The sequence below is a fragment of the Humulus lupulus genome, chromosome 6 (genome assembly GCF_963169125.1).
Source record: "Humulus lupulus chromosome 6, drHumLupu1.1, whole genome shotgun sequence".
In the NCBI taxonomy this organism is placed as follows: domain Eukaryota; kingdom Viridiplantae; phylum Streptophyta; class Magnoliopsida; order Rosales; family Cannabaceae; genus Humulus; species Humulus lupulus.
In genome coordinates this window covers 30,558,360-30,581,384 of record NC_084798.1, presented here as the reverse complement: position 1 = coordinate 30,581,384, position 23,025 = coordinate 30,558,360, and the positions used below count along the sequence as shown (strand labels likewise).

At 36.0% G+C, this 23,025-nt stretch overlaps 2 protein-coding genes across 2 annotated transcripts; both read left to right on the top strand.

Moving 5' to 3' along the window:
- The first annotated feature begins 554 nt into the window (after window positions 1-554).
- On the top strand, window positions 555-3,765 carry LOC133781994 (uncharacterized). Its single transcript, XM_062221121.1, has 4 exons — window positions 555-1,493; window positions 3,039-3,131; window positions 3,341-3,408; window positions 3,513-3,765. Exons 1-4 carry the CDS (start codon window positions 843-845, stop codon window positions 3,646-3,648), a joined length of 948 nt encoding a protein of 315 aa, XP_062077105.1. The 5' UTR covers window positions 555-842; the 3' UTR covers window positions 3,649-3,765.
- Window positions 3,766-20,339: 16,574 nt separating this feature from the next.
- Window positions 20,340-22,756, top strand: LOC133781992 (uncharacterized). The gene is made up of 2 exons (XM_062221118.1): window positions 20,340-21,494; window positions 22,207-22,756. Exons 1-2 carry the CDS (start codon window positions 20,690-20,692, stop codon window positions 22,575-22,577), a joined length of 1,176 nt encoding a protein of 391 aa, XP_062077102.1. The 5' UTR covers window positions 20,340-20,689; the 3' UTR covers window positions 22,578-22,756.
- Window positions 22,757-23,025: the final 269 nt, after the last annotated feature.

The window sequence follows — 23,025 nt, the reverse complement described above, 5'->3', positions numbered from 1 at the left end:
AGTCAGTTTTTTTCTTCTCCAAATTAAAAGTTTGGTGGACTAACACCAGTACACTTGAAACGATTACAACTTTTATTGTGTTTGCCATATTGTGACTGGATCATCACCTCGTGTATTATTACTGAGTTTACCTAACTCTCTTTTGTCTCTTCTTTATGAAGTGTCAAAATGTTCACAACGTTTTTCAATTACAAAAAGAACATTGCTATCTTTCTGCTTTTTTCTTGGTGTATATGAAAAGTATAATAAATAAAATATACCAACTTTAAGGAAAAACATTTATAACTATTATCATTTTAGTGCCATTTATTTTTTATTTAGCTCTATTCCCTTTTCCGTTTGGATTTTTTATCCCCTATTTGGAAACTTTAATCCAACCAGACTACTATCGTCTCTCATTCATCAACAGCTCAAGAAAACATATTACAGATACATATGCATACGTGTGCTACATTGACACAAGTAACTGGTAATAATATATATTTTTTGAAATGGTATATGATAATATATTAGTAATTGGTGAAAATAATATTTTAGTTTATTTATTTTGCAAAATGATTTTCGATTATTTAAAAAAAAAATTACTGTGCGATGTGAATTAAAAAAAGAAAATAAATATTCATCCGTGTATAATATTTATATAAATATTTTCGGGAGAAGTTCAAACTCACTTCTCCGCATAGTTGCTCAAAAAAAAAAAAAACTCTACATAGGAGTAGTCTTCTACGTTGGATTATAACCCAAGGTGTGGTTATTATGCCTGCAACCACACCTTGAGAAAAAAAAAATAAAGAATAAAAAAAATCTAAATATTTCATTATCACATTTTTATATATATAAATATGAAATGCTTTAATTTCACCGCCTCGAGGGACTGGTTGTACCGCCAGTCCTTCGCCGCGGCCGGTATGCGCTCGGTCACCACCGACCTCGGCGATGGCACCGTCATGCACTGCTGGGCACCCAAACAACCACGTAAGAACAACAACGATCCCAATTCCAAGGTGGCTCGTCCCGCGGTCGTCCTCCTCCACGGTTTCGGCGCCAACGCCATGTGGCAATACGGGGATCACCTCCGCCACCTTACGGCCCGGTTCGACGTGTACGTGCCGGACCTGCTGTTCTTCGGCGGATCGTACACGGAGGCGTCGGAGAGGAGCGAGGCGTTCCAGGCGCGGTGCGTGAGGCGGTTGTTGGAGGAGGCGCACGGGGTGAGGAGGATGAGGTTGGTGGGGATCAGCTACGGTGGGTTCGTGGCGTACAGCATGGCGGCGCAGTTCCCTGAGATGGTGGAGAGCGTTGTAGTGTGCTGTGCGGGGGTGTGCCTTGAGGAGGCGGACATGGCGGAGGGGATGTTTAGGGTTCCGGATTTGGAAGAGGCTGCTTCCATTTTGCTGCCGCAGACGCCGAACAAGCTCCGGGAGTTGATGCGGTTGTCCTTCGTTAAGCCTGCTAGGGTTGTTCCCTCTTGTTTTCTCTCCGATTTCATCGACGTAAGTAACGCTTATTTATTTATTTATTATGGCTTAATATATTTATAATAAAAGGTATATTATTAAAGAAAATATATTTTGTTTATGTTATATATAAATTTTGGACAAAATTTTAGTTATAAAATTAATAAATGTTACAAACATTGAGGAGAGATTAAATCAACTTTAGTGTGTGCGAGGGAGGGGAGGGGTTGATATTTATATTTATTAGATTTTCGATTTCGGAAAACATTAAAATAAAAAGGTGAAAATGTGTTTCTAAAACTATTTAAAATACCTATATAAAAATCATAGTGAGTTTATTTGGTGGGGGCGTTACTTTTCTGTGTTTTAGTCACGTGAAAAAATTATATTGGTGAATTCTCTTATAGCTTTCATTTTAAGTCCTAGGCTTTCAGTGTCCTAACCAATGATCAGTTTTCGGTGCGATTTTTTATGACTGTGTATATTGTAGCTATTTAGAACATTCTGTAAATTTTTAGAAATTTTCGAATAGTTTACAATACTAAAAATTAGGTTCAAATATGTTGTTGCACGCGTGACTAATTTTTTTTATGTGAGTGAATAACATATTTGAACCTAGTTTTCGTTACTGTAAACTATTCAGAATTTTCTGAAAGTTTGCAGGATGCTCTAAATAGCTAGAATATACACGGTCATAAAAAAAAGTCGCGCCGAAAACTATTGTCGAGAAATACTAAGAGCCCTACCGGAATGGATTAAAATGAAGGCCCTATAGAAGAATTATCCAAATTATATAATGTATATTGTAGTTATTATAGGTATTTTATTAATTTTTGAGAAATTTTAAAAGAATTTACTGGGTTGAAATCATAGTTGAAATAGGCACATACTTGTTTTTAGGATTCAAGGACGAAATAGAAACAAAATTTAGCATATAATTTGTTCCATGCCAAAAACAGAGATGCATTACATACCCCACCAAAAACTTTTCCATTAATTATATTTAAACTTCTAAATTCTATAAATATAGTTTATTTATTTATTTAATAACTATGAATTTATATTTTTATATATAATAAATGTCTCGAACTCTTTTTTTTTTCAAACAAAACAAGGGATTCATCATTTCGTTAAGACAACTTTTTCGTAAGAATAATGTTAAGAAGTTAAGAAGCACATGTAGTGCTAGACCACTATAAGTATAGATCTCACATATTAATTTAATATTCTGATATCGCATGTATTAGATTAGTTAATATCGTGTGACTCATATGTATTACTATTAATTTGATTTTTAATAAATTAAGGGTATTTTTGTTTTGAAAATACAAATATATTTTTGGGAAAACAATAAGTGTGGAGTATACAATAATTTTGGGCACGTACTGAAAGAACTGTATATTTAGACAAAATAGTAAATCAAAATGACTAACTACTACCTATCTAGTAACTCCTTTAGCTAAAAGTATAGTTTTGTGTGACTCATATGTATTACTATTAATTTGACTTTTAATAAATTTTAGTTTTTGTTTTTCTAACCGGTAATTATATTTTGACAGTACTAGATATTTGTATGAGCAGGTGATGTGCACAGAGTTTGTAGAAGAAAAAAGAGAATTGATCCAAGAAATACTCAAAGGAAGAAAGCTTTCTAATCTCCCCCAAATCAAGCAGGTATCAACACTTTTTTGTTGAATAGAATTAGTACATGATGATTTTTGAGTTATTTATCCATGTCTATATATAAATATTAAGTACTAATCAAGAGTTGATTATTTGATAAAAAATTAGTGTCTATGGTATAAATTGAATTAAAATGTTCTATAATTTTCCATTTGTGCATTCCTTGGGAGAATTATTTCCTAAGAATTTGATTGATGCAGCCAACGTTGATAATATGGGGAGACCAAGATCAGATATTCCCTTTGGAACTAGGTTATAGATTGAAAAGGTATAACTAAAATAAACTATAGATGTTTATTACCTTCATCTTGATGGTTTCTTATGATCTTTATCTTACATGAGAAATTATAACAATTTGGCTTTTATATATAGGCATTTGGGAGAAAATGCAGAATTGGTGATTATTAAGAACGCAGGACATGCTGTGAACCTAGAAAAGCCCAAGGAGTTCGTTAAGCACATGAAATCTTTTCTTGTGAATTCTCTTTCATCTCCTTTAAAGGATTGAATCGTATAATGAATCAAATTAATATACATGAGTTTTTTCTTTATTTTCCTCTGAGTAATTCTTTCTAATTTTTAAATTTTAATATTATATATTTTTTGGTGCGGGATTTTGTTCTAATTGTTCTAATTCCAAAGATGAACAAATGGTAGAAATGTCTAATAAGGTTGATTGCTATGCTTGATTCTAGACTTTTTCTTTGGATTTGGGTTTGGCGTAAGGTCTAGTAGGAGTAGCCATTTTGTGTTGTGTAGGAGGGGTGTACAAGGATGGTACTTTGATTGTTGTCTCAGATTAAGTTGGAGATGAATCGCTTGTTAGGGGAATCCTTGAGTTAGAAAGTCTCTTAGAGAGGAAAGTGATAAGCCTCCAATTACCTACGTGTACATGAGGAGAGGGAAAGGTGAGGCCAACACAGCAAGTGGCTAGGAAGTTAGTTATAGGGGCTGGGATTGTTTGTAAGAGGGGTGCACGGGTTAGGGTGTGGTCTAGAGTAAGTAAATAAGTTGTAAGAAGTTTACTCAAGGTTGTCATGATTTCAGTGCTATAACCAGCTTGTGGTTGAGAACCTGGCTCTCGAACTCCAGGATAATCAATACAATCAGATTTTTCCTCTATTCTTTTCCTCTATTTGGCTACTATTTTATTGGTTTGACAGGGAAGTTCCTATCAAATTGGTATCAAAGTCAATACGATCCATGTCACCAAAGAAAGAAAACCCACTGGACGCCATTGATGAGCATCTGGAGAACCTACAATTGGGCTTCCGATCTGAGTTGATGGTGTCTGATCAGACTTCTAGCATTCATCGCAGGAGATGGATTCTTTGAAATTCGAATTTGTAACGATGCAAAAGAAGATGGAATTCTTGGTGGGTCATATGACCCAATTCGTTCAAGCTTCTGGGCAGCCACGCGCAGAACCAACGGTCGCCAATAACGATCGGAATCGCAAGGCAGCTGATGCAAAGGTGTCGTCGACTTCTGGGCAGCCTTCGACGAAGCTCAGACCAACTCCACAGCAGCAATCGCCAACAGGAGATCCATGGGCCTTCAACGACCATGGGTACGGTCGGGATTATCAGCCACCTAGATTGGAATTGCCACTGTTTGCAGGTGACAATCCTGATGGGTGGATTTTCCGAGGCACATATGCTTGAAGCTGCTATTATTGGGCTGGAAGGAGATGAACTATCTTGGTTCCAATGGGAGAACTAGAGAAGACCCATTACTTTGTTGATGGCCCTGAAAACTCTGCTGTTGTTGTGGTTTCGAACAATCCTGGTAGGGTCGACGACGGATGAATGATTGTTCGTGACCCAAGAAACCACAGTGAAGGATGACGGACTTAAAATATGAAATACTAGTGTAAGCATGAAATCGAACCCAAATGAATTGTCTAAAATAAAAATGAAATTATTTTAAATCAAAATTAATGACTAATGACAATTTGTGACAAGAAAATCAAATAAGAGACAAAAAAAAAATTAAAGACAATAAACAAAAATAAATTAATAGTAGAAATCAATATGGTAAAAGAAGATTATTAATGTATTAGAATGCACAAAATATAAGAAGATTATTAATGTATTAGAATGCACAAAATATAAGTTCAATAATATTTATAAGTACATTGATTCCTAAATTTCATTAATAATATAAATTAATAAACTATTACTTATTCAAATTAGATGTTCTATTTAAGCACAAATTATTATAGAATTGTAGGATTTATAATTTTAAAGTATTTAATATAAATCAATCTAATGAAATAACAAATAAATTAATGAATATTATTTATAAGACAAACCATAATATTTTTGTTCTAAACATTTGATGTGCACACTTTAATCAAAGAATATTATGATTTTGCACTAATGAAGTACAAAGTGTAAATATGTTCTAACAATAAAAAATACAAGATATTTAAGATGAAAGAAAATATTTGAAGAAGGGAATCCATAAACTTTATTGCACAAAATGAGAAATCAACACATAGCATAAATATTATCTAATTACATATTGTTTCATCACCACCTTAATAATCTTAAAAAGATTAGAAACTCATAACTAGAATAGAAATTACAAACATAAATAGGAAAATTTGGAGGAGGAACCCCCAAAATTTTCCTCTAAAAACTCATAGAAAAAATGATCAAAAAGAAGAAAAAGATGAAGAGAATGAAGTGGTCTTCCAAGTGTAGAAATTTTGTAGTGTAACATCCCTAGAACAAGCACACCCAAATGGTCTTGAAAATTCTCTATTTATAGCCAAAATGAGAGTATTAAAATAATCAATTTAAATTAATTAAATTAATAATAATATGACAAATAGGGGTAAATTTTAGGGTGTGATAATGATTTTGGGGTAAAATTTGTGGAAAAGTTTGGGTAAAAATATGGCATTTTTTAGTATAGGGATAAGGGGACAAGGTGGGCTCAAGAGGAGAAGTGTTGGTGGCTTGGTGGGTGTGGCAGGCGGCAGGGCAGGTTTGGCCTGGCGTGGTGGCTGGCGCAGGGAAGAGGCCCAAGGAGCTGGGTTGTGCGTGGGCTTGCTGGGCAGGAGGACACTGGCGCGGGCCTGGGCTTTGGGCCCATGAGGTGCATGGCTGGAGCTGGAAGCGTGGGCCACGAGGAGGGTCTAGAGGGAGGCGGGCCCAAGTGGCTGGGATAGCTGGGCGAGGGAAACGGGCCTGGCACAGGCCTAGATTGGAAGCTGAAGCTGGAGGACTGGCGTGGGCTAAAGGAGGTTGGTGTTAGGATGGGCCGATGGCGGGCCTGGTTGGCATCAGACGGGCCCAAGGGGGCTGTAGTTGGGCCTGGACAGGTGCGGGCTTGGGCCTGCTGGGTGAAGGAAATGCCACCTTTTTATCCTTTTTCTTCAAACACAAAAATACCACAAATTCCCTAACAAAATAAACATAAAATAAATCATAATAAAATATTTTCACTATAAAATAAATCAAGTTAATTATTTGAAAATATTAATTAAACTTAATTTATATTTAACATTTAAGTTCAATAATACAACATTTTTTTACCTCAAACTAAACAACATTAATTCAAATAATTAACTACAACATTTTACAACAAAATAACTATAAAACACTCAAAAATATATAAAATCATGATAAGACTAATAAATTCAAAATTGCTTAAAAACTTAATAAATTAATTAAAACTCAAGAATTAAGCAACAATTAGCATATAAAAAGTGGTAAAATAACTCTATTTTCTAGAGTTATCACACACACAAACTTAATATTTTGCTAGTCCTCGAGCAAAATAAAAATGAAAAACACACACATTTTTTTTTTAAATTTATTGGCGATAACTTAAGTATTTCCTAAGAATTGCACAAAGAAAATAGTTCTTAAAAAAATTTATGAATATAGATTAAACTTATCAAATAATCAATCTTGATTTCTAAGAAGATTTAAGCAATATTATTTTTCATATAAATTTATAGGAAATAGAAGTGTTCTATTATGAAAAATATATAAAAAAAAAAACATAGAGAACTTGACTCAATAATTGAAAACAAAGCTTAAGAACTATTCATATTTTTAAGAGAACTATAATTGAAAAATATCACCAATTTTTTTTTAATTTTACAACAAATGAAAAACATGCAAAAACACAAAGAAAAACACATAAACACCAAGAAAAACACATACACACTACTCCCAAACGTAAATGAAACATTGTCCTCAACGAGTAATAAAATGAAAAAAGTTAAGAACTACTCCTTTGGATGTATACTTCCTTGATTTGGCTCCTTTGTTTTCTTCTCTTCTTTTTTGGCAAGAAGTTTTCCTTCAAGCTTTTGAAAAATATGAAACAAAAACACACAACAAAAGTGGAATATAAAATTAAACATAAAAAATAAGGGTCACCTCCTACAAAGCGCTTTAGTTTATAGTTTATAGTCTTTAGCTTGGCTATAATTTTATTTCTTTTCAACCTACACCCAATCGATGGTGTAAAATTTCATTAGTAGGGTGAGTTATGACTTTGATGCAAATGCCATAAATAAAAATTGATAACATCACACCTACAAGAAAATTAGAAATATGTAATTTTAATGGAATATCAATAAAATAAGAAAATTGCATATCTATATTAGACTCATTTTCATTTTGAGTAAATATACAAATTTGTTCAATTATGGACTCTTAAGATATAATTATATATTTTTCATTTTCTTCATGAGCCTCGAGAATTATTTTATCTAACTCTTTTGTTTCATCAGGGGGTTGGATGCATATTACAAGTTATTCAACAACTTCATTCTCTTTTTCACTTTCAATTTGACTATTTTGATTGGGAATGGGTTGGTTGGGATAAACTTGTTTTTCCGACTCTATAATAGTTGCAAGTTGTCCTACTATTCTCTCAATTTTTGAGATTGACTGAGACTGGGCTTGTAAGATTTGGTAGGTTGATTGCATGAACTGTTGTAGGGTATCCTCTAAAGATGGGCTTGTTTCTTGTTGAATGAGATATGATAGGTCGGATTGGGTATGAATTTGATTAGGTATGTTGAATTCATGCTCTTGATTCATTGGAGATTGGGTATGGCTCCATAAAAAAATTGGATTATAGGTAGAGGCAAATGGGATATCAAAGGATTCACCGTAATCATGCATATCATCAGTTTTTCCATAATTTAAATTTGATTGTACATAATAGTTGTACTCAGAATTCCAACTATAATAAAAATGATTCATAAGGTAAAAACTAAATGACAAACTATTTTTTTTAAATGACAATTAAGGTAAAAAGAACAAGAAAATAAATTAAGAGAACAAAAACAATGTTAAGATATTAAACAAAATTTAGGAGGCACAAATGTCATCAACTAATAACAATATAACAAAATAAAATGTTACGAGGCACAAATGTCATCAACTATCACAAAATAACAATAATAATAACACAAAAGCTAGGAGGCACAAGTGCCGTCAACTAACAAAGATATAAACAAAATAAAATTACAACAAAATTAGGAGGCACAAGTGCCATTAACTATAAAAATTAAAAAGATAGATAGGAGGCATAAGTGCCATCAACTATAAAAATTAAAAAGATAGAAAGGAGGCACAAGTACCGTCAACTAAAAAAAACAATAAATATAAATATATAAGTAAGTTTTTTTTTTATGGGTGGTAGAACCGTCCCAAATTATCTTTTTTTTTTAGTTTTTATAGTTTTAAATATATATATTTTTTATATTTTTGTATATATAGTTTTTTTTAAAGTGCAAAAATTAAAATAACTAGTAGAAGAATTCACTAACCTTGAGATAAATTTCGTTTATTTTCTTGCAACTCCCCGGCAATGACGCTAAAAACTTGATGGACCCAAAATGAGTATGTTTTAAAATATTTATAACTCGCAAGCGCACAAATCGTATATGAAATATAGTGTCCGTGTAAGCACGAGATCAAACCCAAATAAGTTGTCTAAAAAAAAAAAAAAAAAACTATTTTAAACCAAAATCAATAAATTCTAACCTAGCTCCAAAGATTGATGAGAATTTGTGACAAGAAAATCAAATAAGAGACAAAAGAAATTAAAGACAATAAAAATAAAATTAATAGTAGAAATTAAAATGGTAAAAGAATATTATTAAGGTATTAGAATCTACAAAATATAAGTTCAATAATATTTATAAGTACATTAATTTCCAAATTTCATTAATAGTAGAAATTAATCAACTATTACTTATTCAAATTAGATTTTCTATTTAAGCACAAATTATTATAGAATTGTAGGATTTATCTTTACTTTTAAAATTATAATTTCAAAGTATTTAATGTAAATCAATCTAATGAAATAAAAAATAAATCAATGAATATTATTTATAAGGCAAAACATATTATTTTTGTTCTAAACATTTGATGTGCATACCTTAATAAAAGAATATTATGATTTTGCACTAATGAAGAACAAAGTGTAAATATGTTCTAACAATAAAAAATACAAGATATTTAAGATGAAAGAAAATATTTGAAGAAGAGAATTCATAAACTTTATTGCACAAAATGATAAATCAACACACAACATAAATACTATCTAGTTACATATTGTTTTATCATCACATTAATAATCTTAAAAAAATTATAAAATCATAACTAGAATAGAAATTACAAACATAAATAGGAAAATTTGGAGGTTAGGAAAATTTAGATGAGGAACCCCAAATTTTTCCTCTAAAAACTTATAGAAAAAATGACCAAAAAGAAGAAAAAGATGAAGAGAATGGAGTGGTCTTCTAAATGTAGAAATTTTGTAGTGTAACCTCCCTAAAACAAGCACACCCAAATAGTTTTGAAAATTATCTATTTATAGCCAAAATGAGAGTATTAAAATAATCAATTTAAATTAATTTAAATGATTAAATTAATAATAATATAGCAAATAAGGGTAAATTTTAGGGTGTGATAATGATTTTGGGGTAAAATTTGTGGAAAAGTTTGGGTAAAAATATGACATTTTTGGGTATAGGGACAAGGGGACAAGGTGGGCTCAAGAGGAGAAGTGTTGGTGGCTTGGTGGGTGTGGCAGGCGACTGGGCAGGTTTGGCTTGACATGGTGGCTGGCGCATGGAAGAGGCCCAAGGAGTTGGGCTGTGCATGGGCTTGCTGGGCAGGAGGACACTGGCACAGGCCTGGGCTTCGGGCCCATGAGGTGCACGGCTGGAGCTGGAAGCTTGGGCCATGAGGAGGGCCTAGAGGGAGGCGAGCCCAGGTGGCTGGGACAGCTGGGTGAGGGAAACGGGCCTGGCGCGGGCCCAGGTGGGAAGCTGGAGGCTAGAGGACTGGCGTGGGCTGAAGGAGGTTGGTGCTGGGATGGGCCAGTGCGGGCCTGGCTGGGAGCATCAGACGGGCCCAAGGGGGCTGCGGTTTGGCCTGGACAGGTGCAGGCTTGGGCCTGCTGGGTGAAGTAAATGCCACCCTTTTTTTTCCTTTATTTTTTTTTTAGCTTTTTACCCTTTTTTTTTTCAAACACAAAAATACCACAAATTCCATAACAAAATAAACATAAAATAAATCATAATAAAATATTTTCACTATAAAATAAATTAAGTTAATTCTTTGAAAATATTAATTATAACTTAATTTATATTTAACATTTAAGTTCAATAATACAACATTTTTTTACCTCAAATTAAACAACATCAATTCAAATAATTAATTACAACATTTTACAACAAAATAACTATAAAAACACTAAAAAATATATAAAATCATGATAAGACTAATAAATTCAAAATTACTTAAAAACTTAATAAATTAATTAAAAACTCAAGAATTAAGCGACAATTAGCATATAAAAAGTGGTAAAATAACTCTATTTTGTAGAGTTATCAAAGGACTATCAAGTAAAGTGGGAGGCCTTGGCGTCAAGAGAATTTGGTGTGCCGAAGCACATACTAGAGGGTAGTTTCGTGAAAGGTTTGAAGGAGGATATCGAAGAGGCTCTGCATATTTTATTGCCGGTGGGCTTGGCACAAATAATGGAGACGGCCCAAAGGGTAGAGGAGAGTCATCAGTTGCTCAATACGGCTTTAATGCACAAGCACCATGCTCGAAAGTGTCACCTAGCCCAATCTTTATCCCTTGACCAACTTTCTCCCCCTTCTCTACAAAAAGTCCGACGTTACCTTCTTCGGCAGCTACAATGGCAACAACAAAGTCGATTTTAGCTTCCACAAAACCTTCTTTCCCAGCGAAACCACCATTCATAAGACGTCTTACCGAGGTTGAGTATCAAGATAAGAAAGCTAGAAGAGTTTGTTTCAAGTGCGATAAAAAGTTTCACAGAGGGCATGAATGTGAGAAAAAGTTTCTTCAGGTTATGCTTATGATGGATGAGGAGGAGACAGTTCCTAATATTCCCCACCATTTACCCCAAACTCGTCGATGGAGGATACTACGGAGGAGACACTAGCAACGTTATCCTTGAAGTCTTTAATGGGTATTTCATCAGCCCATATGATGAAACTAGCTGAAAAAATAGGCCAACAACAAGTGACAATACTTATCAATAGCGATGCTACACACAACTTCATTTTTACTGAAGTAGTCAAGGCAGCCCAACTACCGATTACAGCCAAAAATTGCTACGTGGTACTATTGGGAACAGGCAGTAAGGTGTGAACAGAGGGCATATGTTCTCATGTCAATTTGGATTTGGGTACTTTACGAGTAGGTGCAAATTTATTACCCTTGGATTTAGGAGGAGCTGATGTGATTTTGGGCATTCAATGGCTGGAAACACTAGGGAACATGCAAGTAAATTGGTGTTCTATGACAATGAGGTTTCAAGTGGCAGGTGCTTGGGCTTCTCTACAAGGTGATCTTAGCCTTTGTAAGTCGCAGATATCTCTTAAGATAATGATTCGGGTAGTGCAGCAAGAAGGACAGGGGTATTGGGTTCAAATGAGTCCACTGTCAGCAGATTTAGAAACTCAGAATGAGCAGGTGCCACTAAGAATTTCAGAGTTGTTGCACAAGCATGAGTTGGTTTTTGATATGCCTTCGAGGTTACCTCCACCGTGTGTTCGAGAGCATATTATCACCCTTAGGGAAGGAGTAGGGCCTATATCCATTCGACCATACCGCTATGCTCAAATCCAAAAAGATGAGATTGTGCGACTAGTAGCAGAGATGTTGATGTTTGGCATTGTTCGACCTAGCACGAGTCTGTTTTCAAGTTCGGTTTTGTTAGTCAAGAAGAAAGATGGGAGTTGGAGATTTTGTGTAGATTATCGAACATTAAATCATGAGACGGTGGCTGACAAGTTCCCCATAGCGGTGATTGATGAGCTACTAGATGAGTTGTTACATGGAGCCATTATTCTTTCAAAGCTAGATCTCAAGTCCGGATACCATCAGATTCAAGTTTCGTTGAAGGACGTTGAGAAGAAGACTTTTAGAACTCATGAAGGGCATTACAAATTCATGGTGATGCCTTTTGGTCTCACAAATGCACCAGCCACATTCCAAGCACTCATAAAAGAGGTATTTTTGAGATTTTTTGCGCAAATTTGTGTTGGTCTTTTTCGATGACACATTGGTTTGTAGCTCATCATTGGAGGCTCACAAGGAACATTTGGAGTTAGTATTACAATGATTACAGCAACAAAAATTGTTTGCCAATGCTAATAAGTGCTTATTTTCCAAGCCTCGGGTGGAATACCTTGGTCATGTTATTTCAGCGGAGGGAGTGGCAGCGGATCTGGATAAACTCATAGCCATGAAGAACTGCCCTATACCAAAATCTCTAAGGGAGTTGAGAGGTTTCCTTGGCCTCATGGGTTATTATCGCAAGTTTGTCAAGGGTTATGGGTCGATAGCAAGGCCACTAACAGATCAATTACGCAAGGATGCTTTTGGCTAGAACCAAGAAACGCATGAGGCATTTGAGCACCTGAAGTCAGACATGTGCTCGGTACCAGCCCTTTCCTTACTAGATTTCTCAGCCCCATTTATTGTGGAAGCAGACACCTCGAGTTGTAGGCTGGGTGCGGTCCTTATGCAGCAACAACGACCCATAGCATATAATAGTCAGGTACTTTCATCTAGAGCTCGAACCAAGTCAGTTTATGAAATGGAATTGATGGCTATTGTGTTAGCCATTCAAAAATGGTGGCCTTATCTTTTAGGCAGAAAGTTTATCATCTGCACTGACCAACGAAGCCTCAAATACTTGCTGGAACAGAGATTGGTAGCTTCAAAACATTAGAAATGGCTCACTAAGTTGTTAGGGTATGATTTCGATATTCAATATCGACCGGGGTTGGAAAACAAGGCGACTTATGCTTTGTTTGGGATGAATCAAGGGGTTGAGTTAATGGAAATCTCGGCTCCTACAGTCGTTTCTATTCCGGACCTACAAGCTCATGTGGCGGCTGATCCATTGCTCTCAAAGATTATTCATGAGGTTCAATTGGGCCAGGCTAGTGCGGGTTACACATACAGCTAGGGCTATTTAAAGTTCAAAGGGAGGTTAGTTTTACCCTCTTCTTCCCCTTTCATCCCACTTCTTTTACAAGAATACCATTGCAGCAATGTTGGGGGCCATTCAGGAGTATTCAAGACTTTGCAAAGGTTATCACCTGACCTCCACTGGCACGGTATGAGAAAAGATGTCCAGAAATATGTGGCTGAGTGTGCAATATGTCAGCGAAATAAGTATTTGGCTCAATCTCCGACGGGTTTATTACAGCCTCTATCGATTCCAAACCAAGTGTGGGAAGATGTATCTATGGATTTTATTGAGGGACTTCCCCAATCCAATGGGTTTGACTATGTTTTGGTGGTAGTAGATCGACTTACCAAGTATGGCCATTTCATTATTTTGCGTCACCCATTCTCAGCTACAACATTGGCAGCGGTGTTTGTGCATGAGATTGTTCGACTCCATGGGGTGCCGAGATCAATGTGTCAGATATTGAAAAAATCTTCTTGAGTTTATTTTGGAAGGAGTTATTTTGTTTGCAAAGGACAACCCTCAAGCAAAGTTCAACATATCACCCTCAATCAGATGGCCAGAATTGGTGAACCGCTACCTTGAAACATATTTACGATGCTTTGGAAGTACTAAACCATCACAGTGGGCAAAATGGCTTCCTTGGGCTGGGTATTGGTATAATACATCATTTCACTCATCAGCTGGCATGACCCCGTCCAAGGCTGTCCATGGGCATGAACCTCCTCCATTACTGAGGTTTGAGCCAACAAGTACTAAGGTATCAACAATTGAACAAATGCTGCAGTCACGAGATGAAATTTTGGAGCTTTTGAAGATGAATTTGCATAGAGCTCAGCAGAAAATGAAAGTGTAGGCGGATAAGAAGAGACAAGAAGTGCAATTTTTAGTAGGGGACTTGGTGTATTTCAAGCTTCGGCCTTACCGACAAAGGTCCATAGCTAAACACAAAAACGAAAAGCTAAGCCCTCACCTCTTTGGTCCATTTCCGGTGTTAGCTCGCATTGGTTCTGTAACGACCCGAATTTTCTAATAAGGCTTAGGGCCTTGATTAGTGTGCCTGGAGGGCAATAAGTGATTTAGTATGCTAATATGTGGATTTATGTGAATATATGAAAATGATGCATGTTTAATTGAGTTAAATGTGCATGTGGGCCCCGTCTGGATATTAAGGGCATAAGTGTGATAAATGTTATATATATGTGATATGTTTGTGCAGCACGATCCGAGACAGTCTTGGGGAGCGGTTAGCCAGAGAGTTGTTGACCCAAACTCTTAAGTCTCCTTGTTTTGATGATTAACAAATATTTGATTATTATTTGTTACTAATGATTTTTTGATTTTGTAGCAAAAACCAAAGTGAATTAGCAAATTCAAAGTCAAACTTATGACCAAGGGCAAAATGGTCATTCTACCAAATTTTCCGGAAATGACCCGAAATGGATTTCAAGACTCAAGAAACTCAAGATAAAGGTTTAATTTCACTTCTTAGTCTTGTAAAGTGATTGCAAGTTTACTTTAAGTCATAAGTATAAAATTTGGCTCATTCACGTGCTAAAAATGGTGATTTTTCAAAATGAGAACTAGACATCCTAAATTCACTTTTAAGAAAATACATCCCGATACGGTTGTAACGCAATTGGAATTTTTGAAATCGGATAAACGAGCTAAAAGTTATAAAGAATTGAAAAACGGGAAAATATGCATATTTTGAACTTTTGCTCACTGCCTGCCATCCGGAATTCCGGTTGCTCCCAGACCGGAATTCCGGTTGCTCCCAGACCGGAATTCCGGTTCGCGGCAGGCAGCTTCAAAAAGGAACCCCCAACGGCTATAAACGGCTAGTTTTTTCCCAAACTCTATATAAACTCGTTTTTCACTCAAAATTAGGAGTTGGCTGAGCATTTATTACATATATCAAACCTAATCCATTGATTTCAAAGAGCTCCAAAAGTTTAAATCATCCAAACACATATTCACACACTTGAGCCAAAATTTGTATTATTTCTTCTAAGTGTGCTTGCTAATCACTCTAGGCTTCTCATTGTATCATCATACTTCTAGAGTGATTTTTGCTTGTAATATCAAACACATTCCCATATTGTGATTAAGGTGAGGTTGGCACCGGTTTTGTAAACAACCCGGTTAGAGTGAGATTGGCACTTCAACAATCCGAAAAAGAGGTTGATAATACCTTGGTGGTGGAAAACTATTGTAAGAGGTTTGGAAATACCTTGGTGAAAAATTCCCTGTTGTAAGGGTTAGTCAAGCCCGTTAACTTGGCTCGATAATGGAACTCAAAGCTAGGTCTGTAGCTTTGAAGACCAAGGACGTAGGTGGCTTAGTTCTACCGAACCTTGTAAAATTCGAGAGTTTGCAATTTCTTAACCTTAAACTCTTTACATTACAAGTTTGATTATTTGCTATATTTATTTTATTGCCATATTATTTGCTTTTACTTGATAAATTTGATTTATTGCATAATTTGGCATATTAAGTTTTAAATTTCCGAAATTAGTTTAAATTTCCAATTCACCCCCCTCTTGGAAACATATCTTGGGTTAACAAGAGTCACAACGGGGTTGAGATTCCGACTCGGGGCGAGTCGGGGGGGGTAATTTGGGTACTAGGTGTTATGGGGTTATCGGGACATGAAAATAAATATTTAGAGATATATTTGATGATAGAATGTCTAGGCGGGAATATTGGGAAAGTTTACCATTTTGCCCTTGGGGACGTTTTGGTACCCCGAGCCTTGAGGTAACCCTTTAGACTTAAGTTAAGTAAAACAAAAAGGAGGAATTACTTAGAACCTTGGGGAAATCGACATACACATTCTTTCATAACTGAGATAGCTTTTATCTTCTTCTCTTCTTTACTCTCTAAGGCAAACTCAAAGGGAAACTCAAAGGAAAACTTGGAGGAATTGGCTAGGAACTAGAAGGATTTCAGCTGAGATATCTTAGGAGCTTGAGGCTTAAGGATTGAGGATCAACCCCAGGGATTGAGTTCAGCAAAGGTAAGCTTTAATCATTAAGGTTTTGTCTAAGAATTGCTGCTGGTTTGCTGGAGTATGCATGTTAGTTAGGCTTAATCTGTGTTTGAGTGTTTTAGCTAAGTTTTGGAATAGGTTTTAATGGGGTTTTGGTGCTGTTACTGAGCTGAAATAATTGTGTTGGTTATCTAGGAATGTTAGCCAAGTTTTGGGTGAATTGGCTTGAGGAAAGGTGTAGAAAAATGGTGAGAAAATTTGGGTTCGGTGTTGAGGGCCGCGGCCCGTGTGCGCGCGCGGCCATGGGTGGCCGAGAGGTTCATGTGCGCCACAACACTTGGTGCGCGCGCCGCGGCCCGTGTGGGGGTCAGTGTGGTGCTAGCCTCTGTTTTGAGGCTAGCCGCGGCGCCTGTGGGTGGGGCTGCGACTCTTAGTGCCAGATTGTGCTTTTAGGGGGTGTTTAGGCTTGGGAATTCAATGGTTAAGGCTCGGGATGGATTTTATCACCCGGATTGATAGAATTCAAGGTCCTGGAGGTTAGGGTTTTGGCACAAAGTTATTTATTGGATTAGAACTTGATGGATAGATATTGTTAATGTGTTGTGACTAGGGTTTCGGCAAGACTCAAGTTAGAGGACTGTGCTCGGGGCATCGGTGCTCAGAAAGCTCGGAACTCAGGTAAGAAAACCCTTGTTCCCATAGAGCTTGTGTGCAGGGCTGAGCCCAATGTGTTTGAATAGAATTAGTATACAGGGCTTAGCCCAATATGTTAGAACTGCGGGGCGTAACCCTTTAACTGAATATGCTAGAATCCTGTACTTGTTTGTTATGTTATGTATGTTATGATGTGAATGATCGGCAAGAGCCGGGAGCGGTGTAGACCGAGAACGGCGAAGGGCCGGGAATGGCGTTGGGCACGTTGAGTGCAAGGCCGAGAACGGCAAGGGGCCGGGAGCAGCGTTGAGCACGTGGAGTGCGAGTTGCCAGGGCGAGTCCCTAGAAGGATACCTGGGATATCCTCACAGCGTGGTTCGCGAACCCATTGCTTGGTAAATGCCTGGGTTTACTAGGCCGTATGTGTTTAGCCCATTGGTGGCCTGTTTATATGTTTGATATATGTGTTTCATATGTTATCTGTTTGTGGGTTTTCTTGCTGGGCTTCGGCTCACAGATGCTCTATGGTGCAGGTAAGGGTAAAGAGAATGTCAACCAACCATGAGTACAGCAGGCGTGAGGCGGCGTGTACATGTTTGGCCAGCCTGGCTGCCATAGCCAGAGGATTTTGGGTGATGCTTGTAAATGAACTTAGATTTTGTCGTTTAGTCGACTTGGTTCTACTATTATGTTGTAAATATCTCTAAACTGTATTTTGGGATCCCAGGTGTCAAACTTTTATGATTTTCAATGTTATGGAGTTATTTCTAAAGTTTTTCTTCTGTTTATAGCCTAATTATACTGTTTAACTTAAAACCTCGATTAGCGAGTTGAAAGCACGTTTTAAAACTCACCTGTACCGGCTCTAAGGAAGTAGGACGTTACAGGTTCAGCAGCTTATAAGCTCCAATTACTTCCAGATTCATGCATACACTGTGTATTTCATGTGTCCATGCTCCGTGCTGCTCTTGGTTTGCAACAAGTGACTACTGCTCTCCCAAAGGACCTTTCGGCATATTTGGAATGGGCTATAGAACCTGACCAAGTCCTAGATGTATGCCCCGGGACACACAAACAACAACCACAAGCATTGGTTAAATGGGTAGGACTGCCTGAATTTGAAGCAACATGGGATGATTTTAATGTAATCAAGCAGCAATGCCCTACTTTTCACCTTGAGGACAAGGTGAGACTTTGGGCAGGGGGTATTGATAAGCCTCCAATTACCTACGTGTATACTAGGAGAGGGAAAGGTGAGGCCAACACAACAAGTGGTTGGGCTGGGATTGTTTGTAAGAGGGGTGCACGGGTTAGGGTGTGGTCTAGAGTAAATAAATAAGTTGTAAGAAGTTTACTGAAATGTGTCATGATTTTAGTGCTGTAACGTGGGAGAGAACATGTGGGATAAATTTTTGGAGTTGTTCATTATTGAAGTAATTTTTTTTTTTTGACAAAATTGTCTTTAATATGATGCAGAAGAAAGAATAATTATAGTAATTTATGATGATGTACAGAAGTTCAACAATTTTTTGGAGTTGCTTGCTTTAATATCCCTCTTCTTACATATTTTATCCTTTTAACCCATGTATTTTTACTAATATCTTTATATATAGAGAAATTATAGGAAATAGCCCAAAATAAAGCTATCAAGAAACTAATGTCCTTATTTTTAAAATTGTAGATAAATAACCATTTTACATTGTTGATTACTTAAATTGCCATTTTTTTATAATTTTTTATTTATTTAGGACCGTATGACTTTAATATAGTAGTATATGTCTATTAGTTTTGTTTAATTATTTTTATTTTAAAGTTATATTGATTTTTTAAGTTTTTTATAGGTTGTTGGTATATTATTTTCCAATTAGTGTATATATTTTTTGTAGTATGGTATATAATTTTTTTTTGTGATATTTAATTTCTATTTTATTATAATAGTGGTAGTATATAATTTTGTATCATAATATATACATTTTAATGGTAGTATATAACTTTGTTAGCATAGTATATACATTTTTCAGCATATATATTTTGTAGTATGGTATATCATTCAACAACCCATAAAAAACGAAAAAAAAATTAAAATAACTTTAAAATAAAAACTAATTAAACAAAACTAATATACATATACCATAATATTAAAATATTTAGAATAAAATAGTAATTTGTTCGAATGTGTATTTAGTAATATGTAATATTAAATAAATGATTAGACTATTTTACTACAAAATTAAAAACATAAATATTTACTTACTCTCACATTATCATTTTGCACCTTGACCCTCGACCCTCGTATATACTAAAATTGGTTACATTTTTGTGGATGGAGTGCTCGTACATACTTTTGTATTGACCAAAGTCTCTATATCAGTCAACAAATTCCTAGATTTGTCATTGTCAATTTCTTTTATATTCATTCAACTGCTCTGATCTACTCAGCGTTGGTCTTTAGCCACTTCTATCTTTTGCCATTTGTCACCAACGCTATGGATGCTCTCCCATGTGGTACCAAGATTTGGTAGTCTATTAATACATTTAAGGAGAGAAATGGTAAAAAGCCGGTCAACATATGTAGCACCTATTACAAAATTTCTTAAGGTGGCTTATAGTAATGCTTAATATTATTATTAGTGTAATTTAGTAATATATTATACCGATATTTATTTACACCAGTATAGTAGGTATTCAAGAATTTAAAACACAACATATTGTTTTGGTGTGATTTAATAACTGAAATTAAAATATGTAAGATGCAGTATAACTATAGATAGACTGCCCTAAGATGCTATTTATAATTTTTCTTTAAAAAAAAAAGAAAAAAAGTAATGGAGTAGAATAAGCCTGGAAGTATGGCCAGAATTTTCTAGATGTCAATACTAGACAGAATGTCAGTTTCTCTATTAGTGAGTATTGTGACTCAGCTTTAAAAAACCTCTTGCTTACGTAATACACTGATTTCTGAGCACAATTTTTTTCTTGAACTAACACGGCACTCCCTTCATTTTCTGTCAACAAATAAAGAAACACAGGCTCTCCGGGTATTTGTTTAGATAAGAATGTGAAAGAGCTATCTCCTCTATTATATGCGTGGTTTCAACTGAAGACTAGTCAATTACTGGCAACAAAGCAAAAACAATCCTACGGTCCAAAACCAAGGACTAAGCTAAACTCCAAAATCTCCCTACTTATAATATTTTCTCCTATTTAATTTATTCATATAAAAACTTTACAAATCAAAACCCCAAAATTTATTTAGTTTAGGCCGCTCACTTCTTCATCTTCTCCCTCTCATTAATTTTACCTCTTTTCATTCACCAATTACCTCTTCAAAACCCCCCAACCCAATAACTCATCCAATTATAAACTATAGCAAAAAAATAATAATAAAATCGAGATAGGCATGGAAACTGGGTCTATGATTCTCCGGAACCTCGCCTACTCTCTATTCGTTTACGCCGATAACTCTTTTCTCAGCTTTGCCGAAAAGCACAGACTCCTCGAGCTCATTCGCTCTTTCCTAATCGCTTTTGTTCTCTTTCTCCTTCGTTTAATCCCTTCTCTGACCCCAAACTACTTCCCTTTCGACTCGCTTAAGCTCACCAAGAAAGGCGCGTTCACTCACTCGCCGCCCTCCGGCGATGGCGTTGGTGCCGTCGATGTAGGGGAGAAGTTTGGAATCGGTCGAGCGCTTTCGCAGTCGCTGTCGATTATGAGCGAGATTCCCGTGAGTTCACGGAAGTACGACGTCGTTCGGTCTTTGGCGGAAAAGATTATTGAGGATAACCGGAGAGAAGGCTCCCCTGCTTTGTGTGAAGTTAACCGGACGGTTTTATCGGCGGCGTTTTCCAGGACTCTTGCGCAGCTTGAGTTGGATGTGGTGGAGAAAGGAGTTGGGCCGGAGGTTTGGGCCGAGAGTGGGAATGGGCCTGGCCCAGTTGACTACCGGTTGTTTAAGGTTTTGAGGGTGGTTCGGTCCATTGGGGACGTGGCTTGGACCAAGGTTGGCGGGAGAGCCAGGGTGGGAGGGAGCCCGGCTGGGAGATCGGCGGAGAAGCTGGCGGCTGAGCTGGTTTGGTTGGCGGAAAAGATGGCGGCGTGTGGGTTTGCTGATGATGCTGTTCGGAGGTGGGCTTCAGCTTCTCGATTGGCTTGGCTTGCTATTTCGGCTGAGCCGCGGCTTCAGTGTTCCCTTGTCAAACTTTCAGGTACGCCATCACTTTATTATTTTCGAAGTTTCTTTTAAAGTTCCTTGGCACAAAGTTTTAGAATATACTTTTTGCTAGTAGAAATGTACTATTTTGAGGTTGATTGTGTCCAAAGTAATTACTTAATAAAGAATATTAATTGCTAGATTAGGAATATCTCTTAATTCATTAAAAATTTATTTGAGTGATTATGGTATATATACTTTATTTAGGAGCCATTATGTTTCATGAAGTTGTGAAGATAACTTTGCAATTATCAACTCTTATTTATTTTGACCATGTATATTCACTTTTTTTTAATAGTATATATATTTATATAAATATATATATATTTATAGATTCACTTGCAGAAAATAATTAAGCAGTATAACAATTTTATTAAAACAAAATTTTCACTAATAAGGACTATTAGAAAATAGTGAAACTTGCCATTAATTCGATTACAATCACTACGGAACGGATTCGTCGTCCTTTGGTTATCTTTTTTTTATTGTATTTTATTCTAAACAAAGAATGTTGCTCCAAGCCAAGAGATATCATAACAAAATATGTATTGTATGAACAATATAATTTCTGGGCAGCTAGTCTAAAAAAGAGCTAGTTTTTGGTTAAGATGGATAGAGCTTATCTTATACATTATCCTTGATCATATATCCACATATATATATTTATATATTCTCACAAGAATGGGTAAACTCTATAACATGTACAGCGTTCTTGTTCGCTGAAAGTAAAGACTTTATAGAGAAGGATTTGTCTGAGCATGAGAAAGAGCAGCTGAAACAAATGAAGATTCAAATGCTGCAATCATGGCTGCCACTGCTTTGTAGGGCAAGCAATGGCACCGATGCGCCTGTGTTGAGCGGGAGCAAGAGATCGGAGGTGGAGAAAGTGTTGGAGGAGATAATAGAGACGTTGGATGAGGTTCATCAAGAGAAGGTGTTGACCCTTTGGCTCCATCACTTCACAAGTTGTCCCTCCTCAGAGTGGCCTAATCTCCATGCCTCTTACACTCGCTGGTGCGATGCTGCTCGAAAATCGCTCTTGCTCCACCAAGATCTACTACTTCTAAATCAAGAATAATAAGTTAGCGCACCAATATGCTATCCGATCTTCTTCTTTTGGCTATTAAAATCTGTAATATAATTATTCTTTATAGAATTGATTTCTCCTCATATATACTGTAATGTTATATATATATTACAGTATTGTATAAATCTATAACATGATTATAAAGTGTTTATTCATTAAAAAGTTTTAAAGATTATGACTCAAATTTTCTATTTTCTTTTCTCTATACCTCTGTCTATGTGTCCTACTAACAAGTGACACTTAAAAAAGTTATTATACTTTATCTCTTTGTAGTTTCTTTTTCATTTTATTTGCTTTCCTATATTGAAAAAAATAATAATCATATTCTTCAAAATTCAAGTTACATTTCTTTCCTCAATTATTTGCAGAAAAAAAAAGAACACTTCCACCATAAAAGAAAATACAAGTGTTTTGATAGCATCTTCTTGGCATATAAACA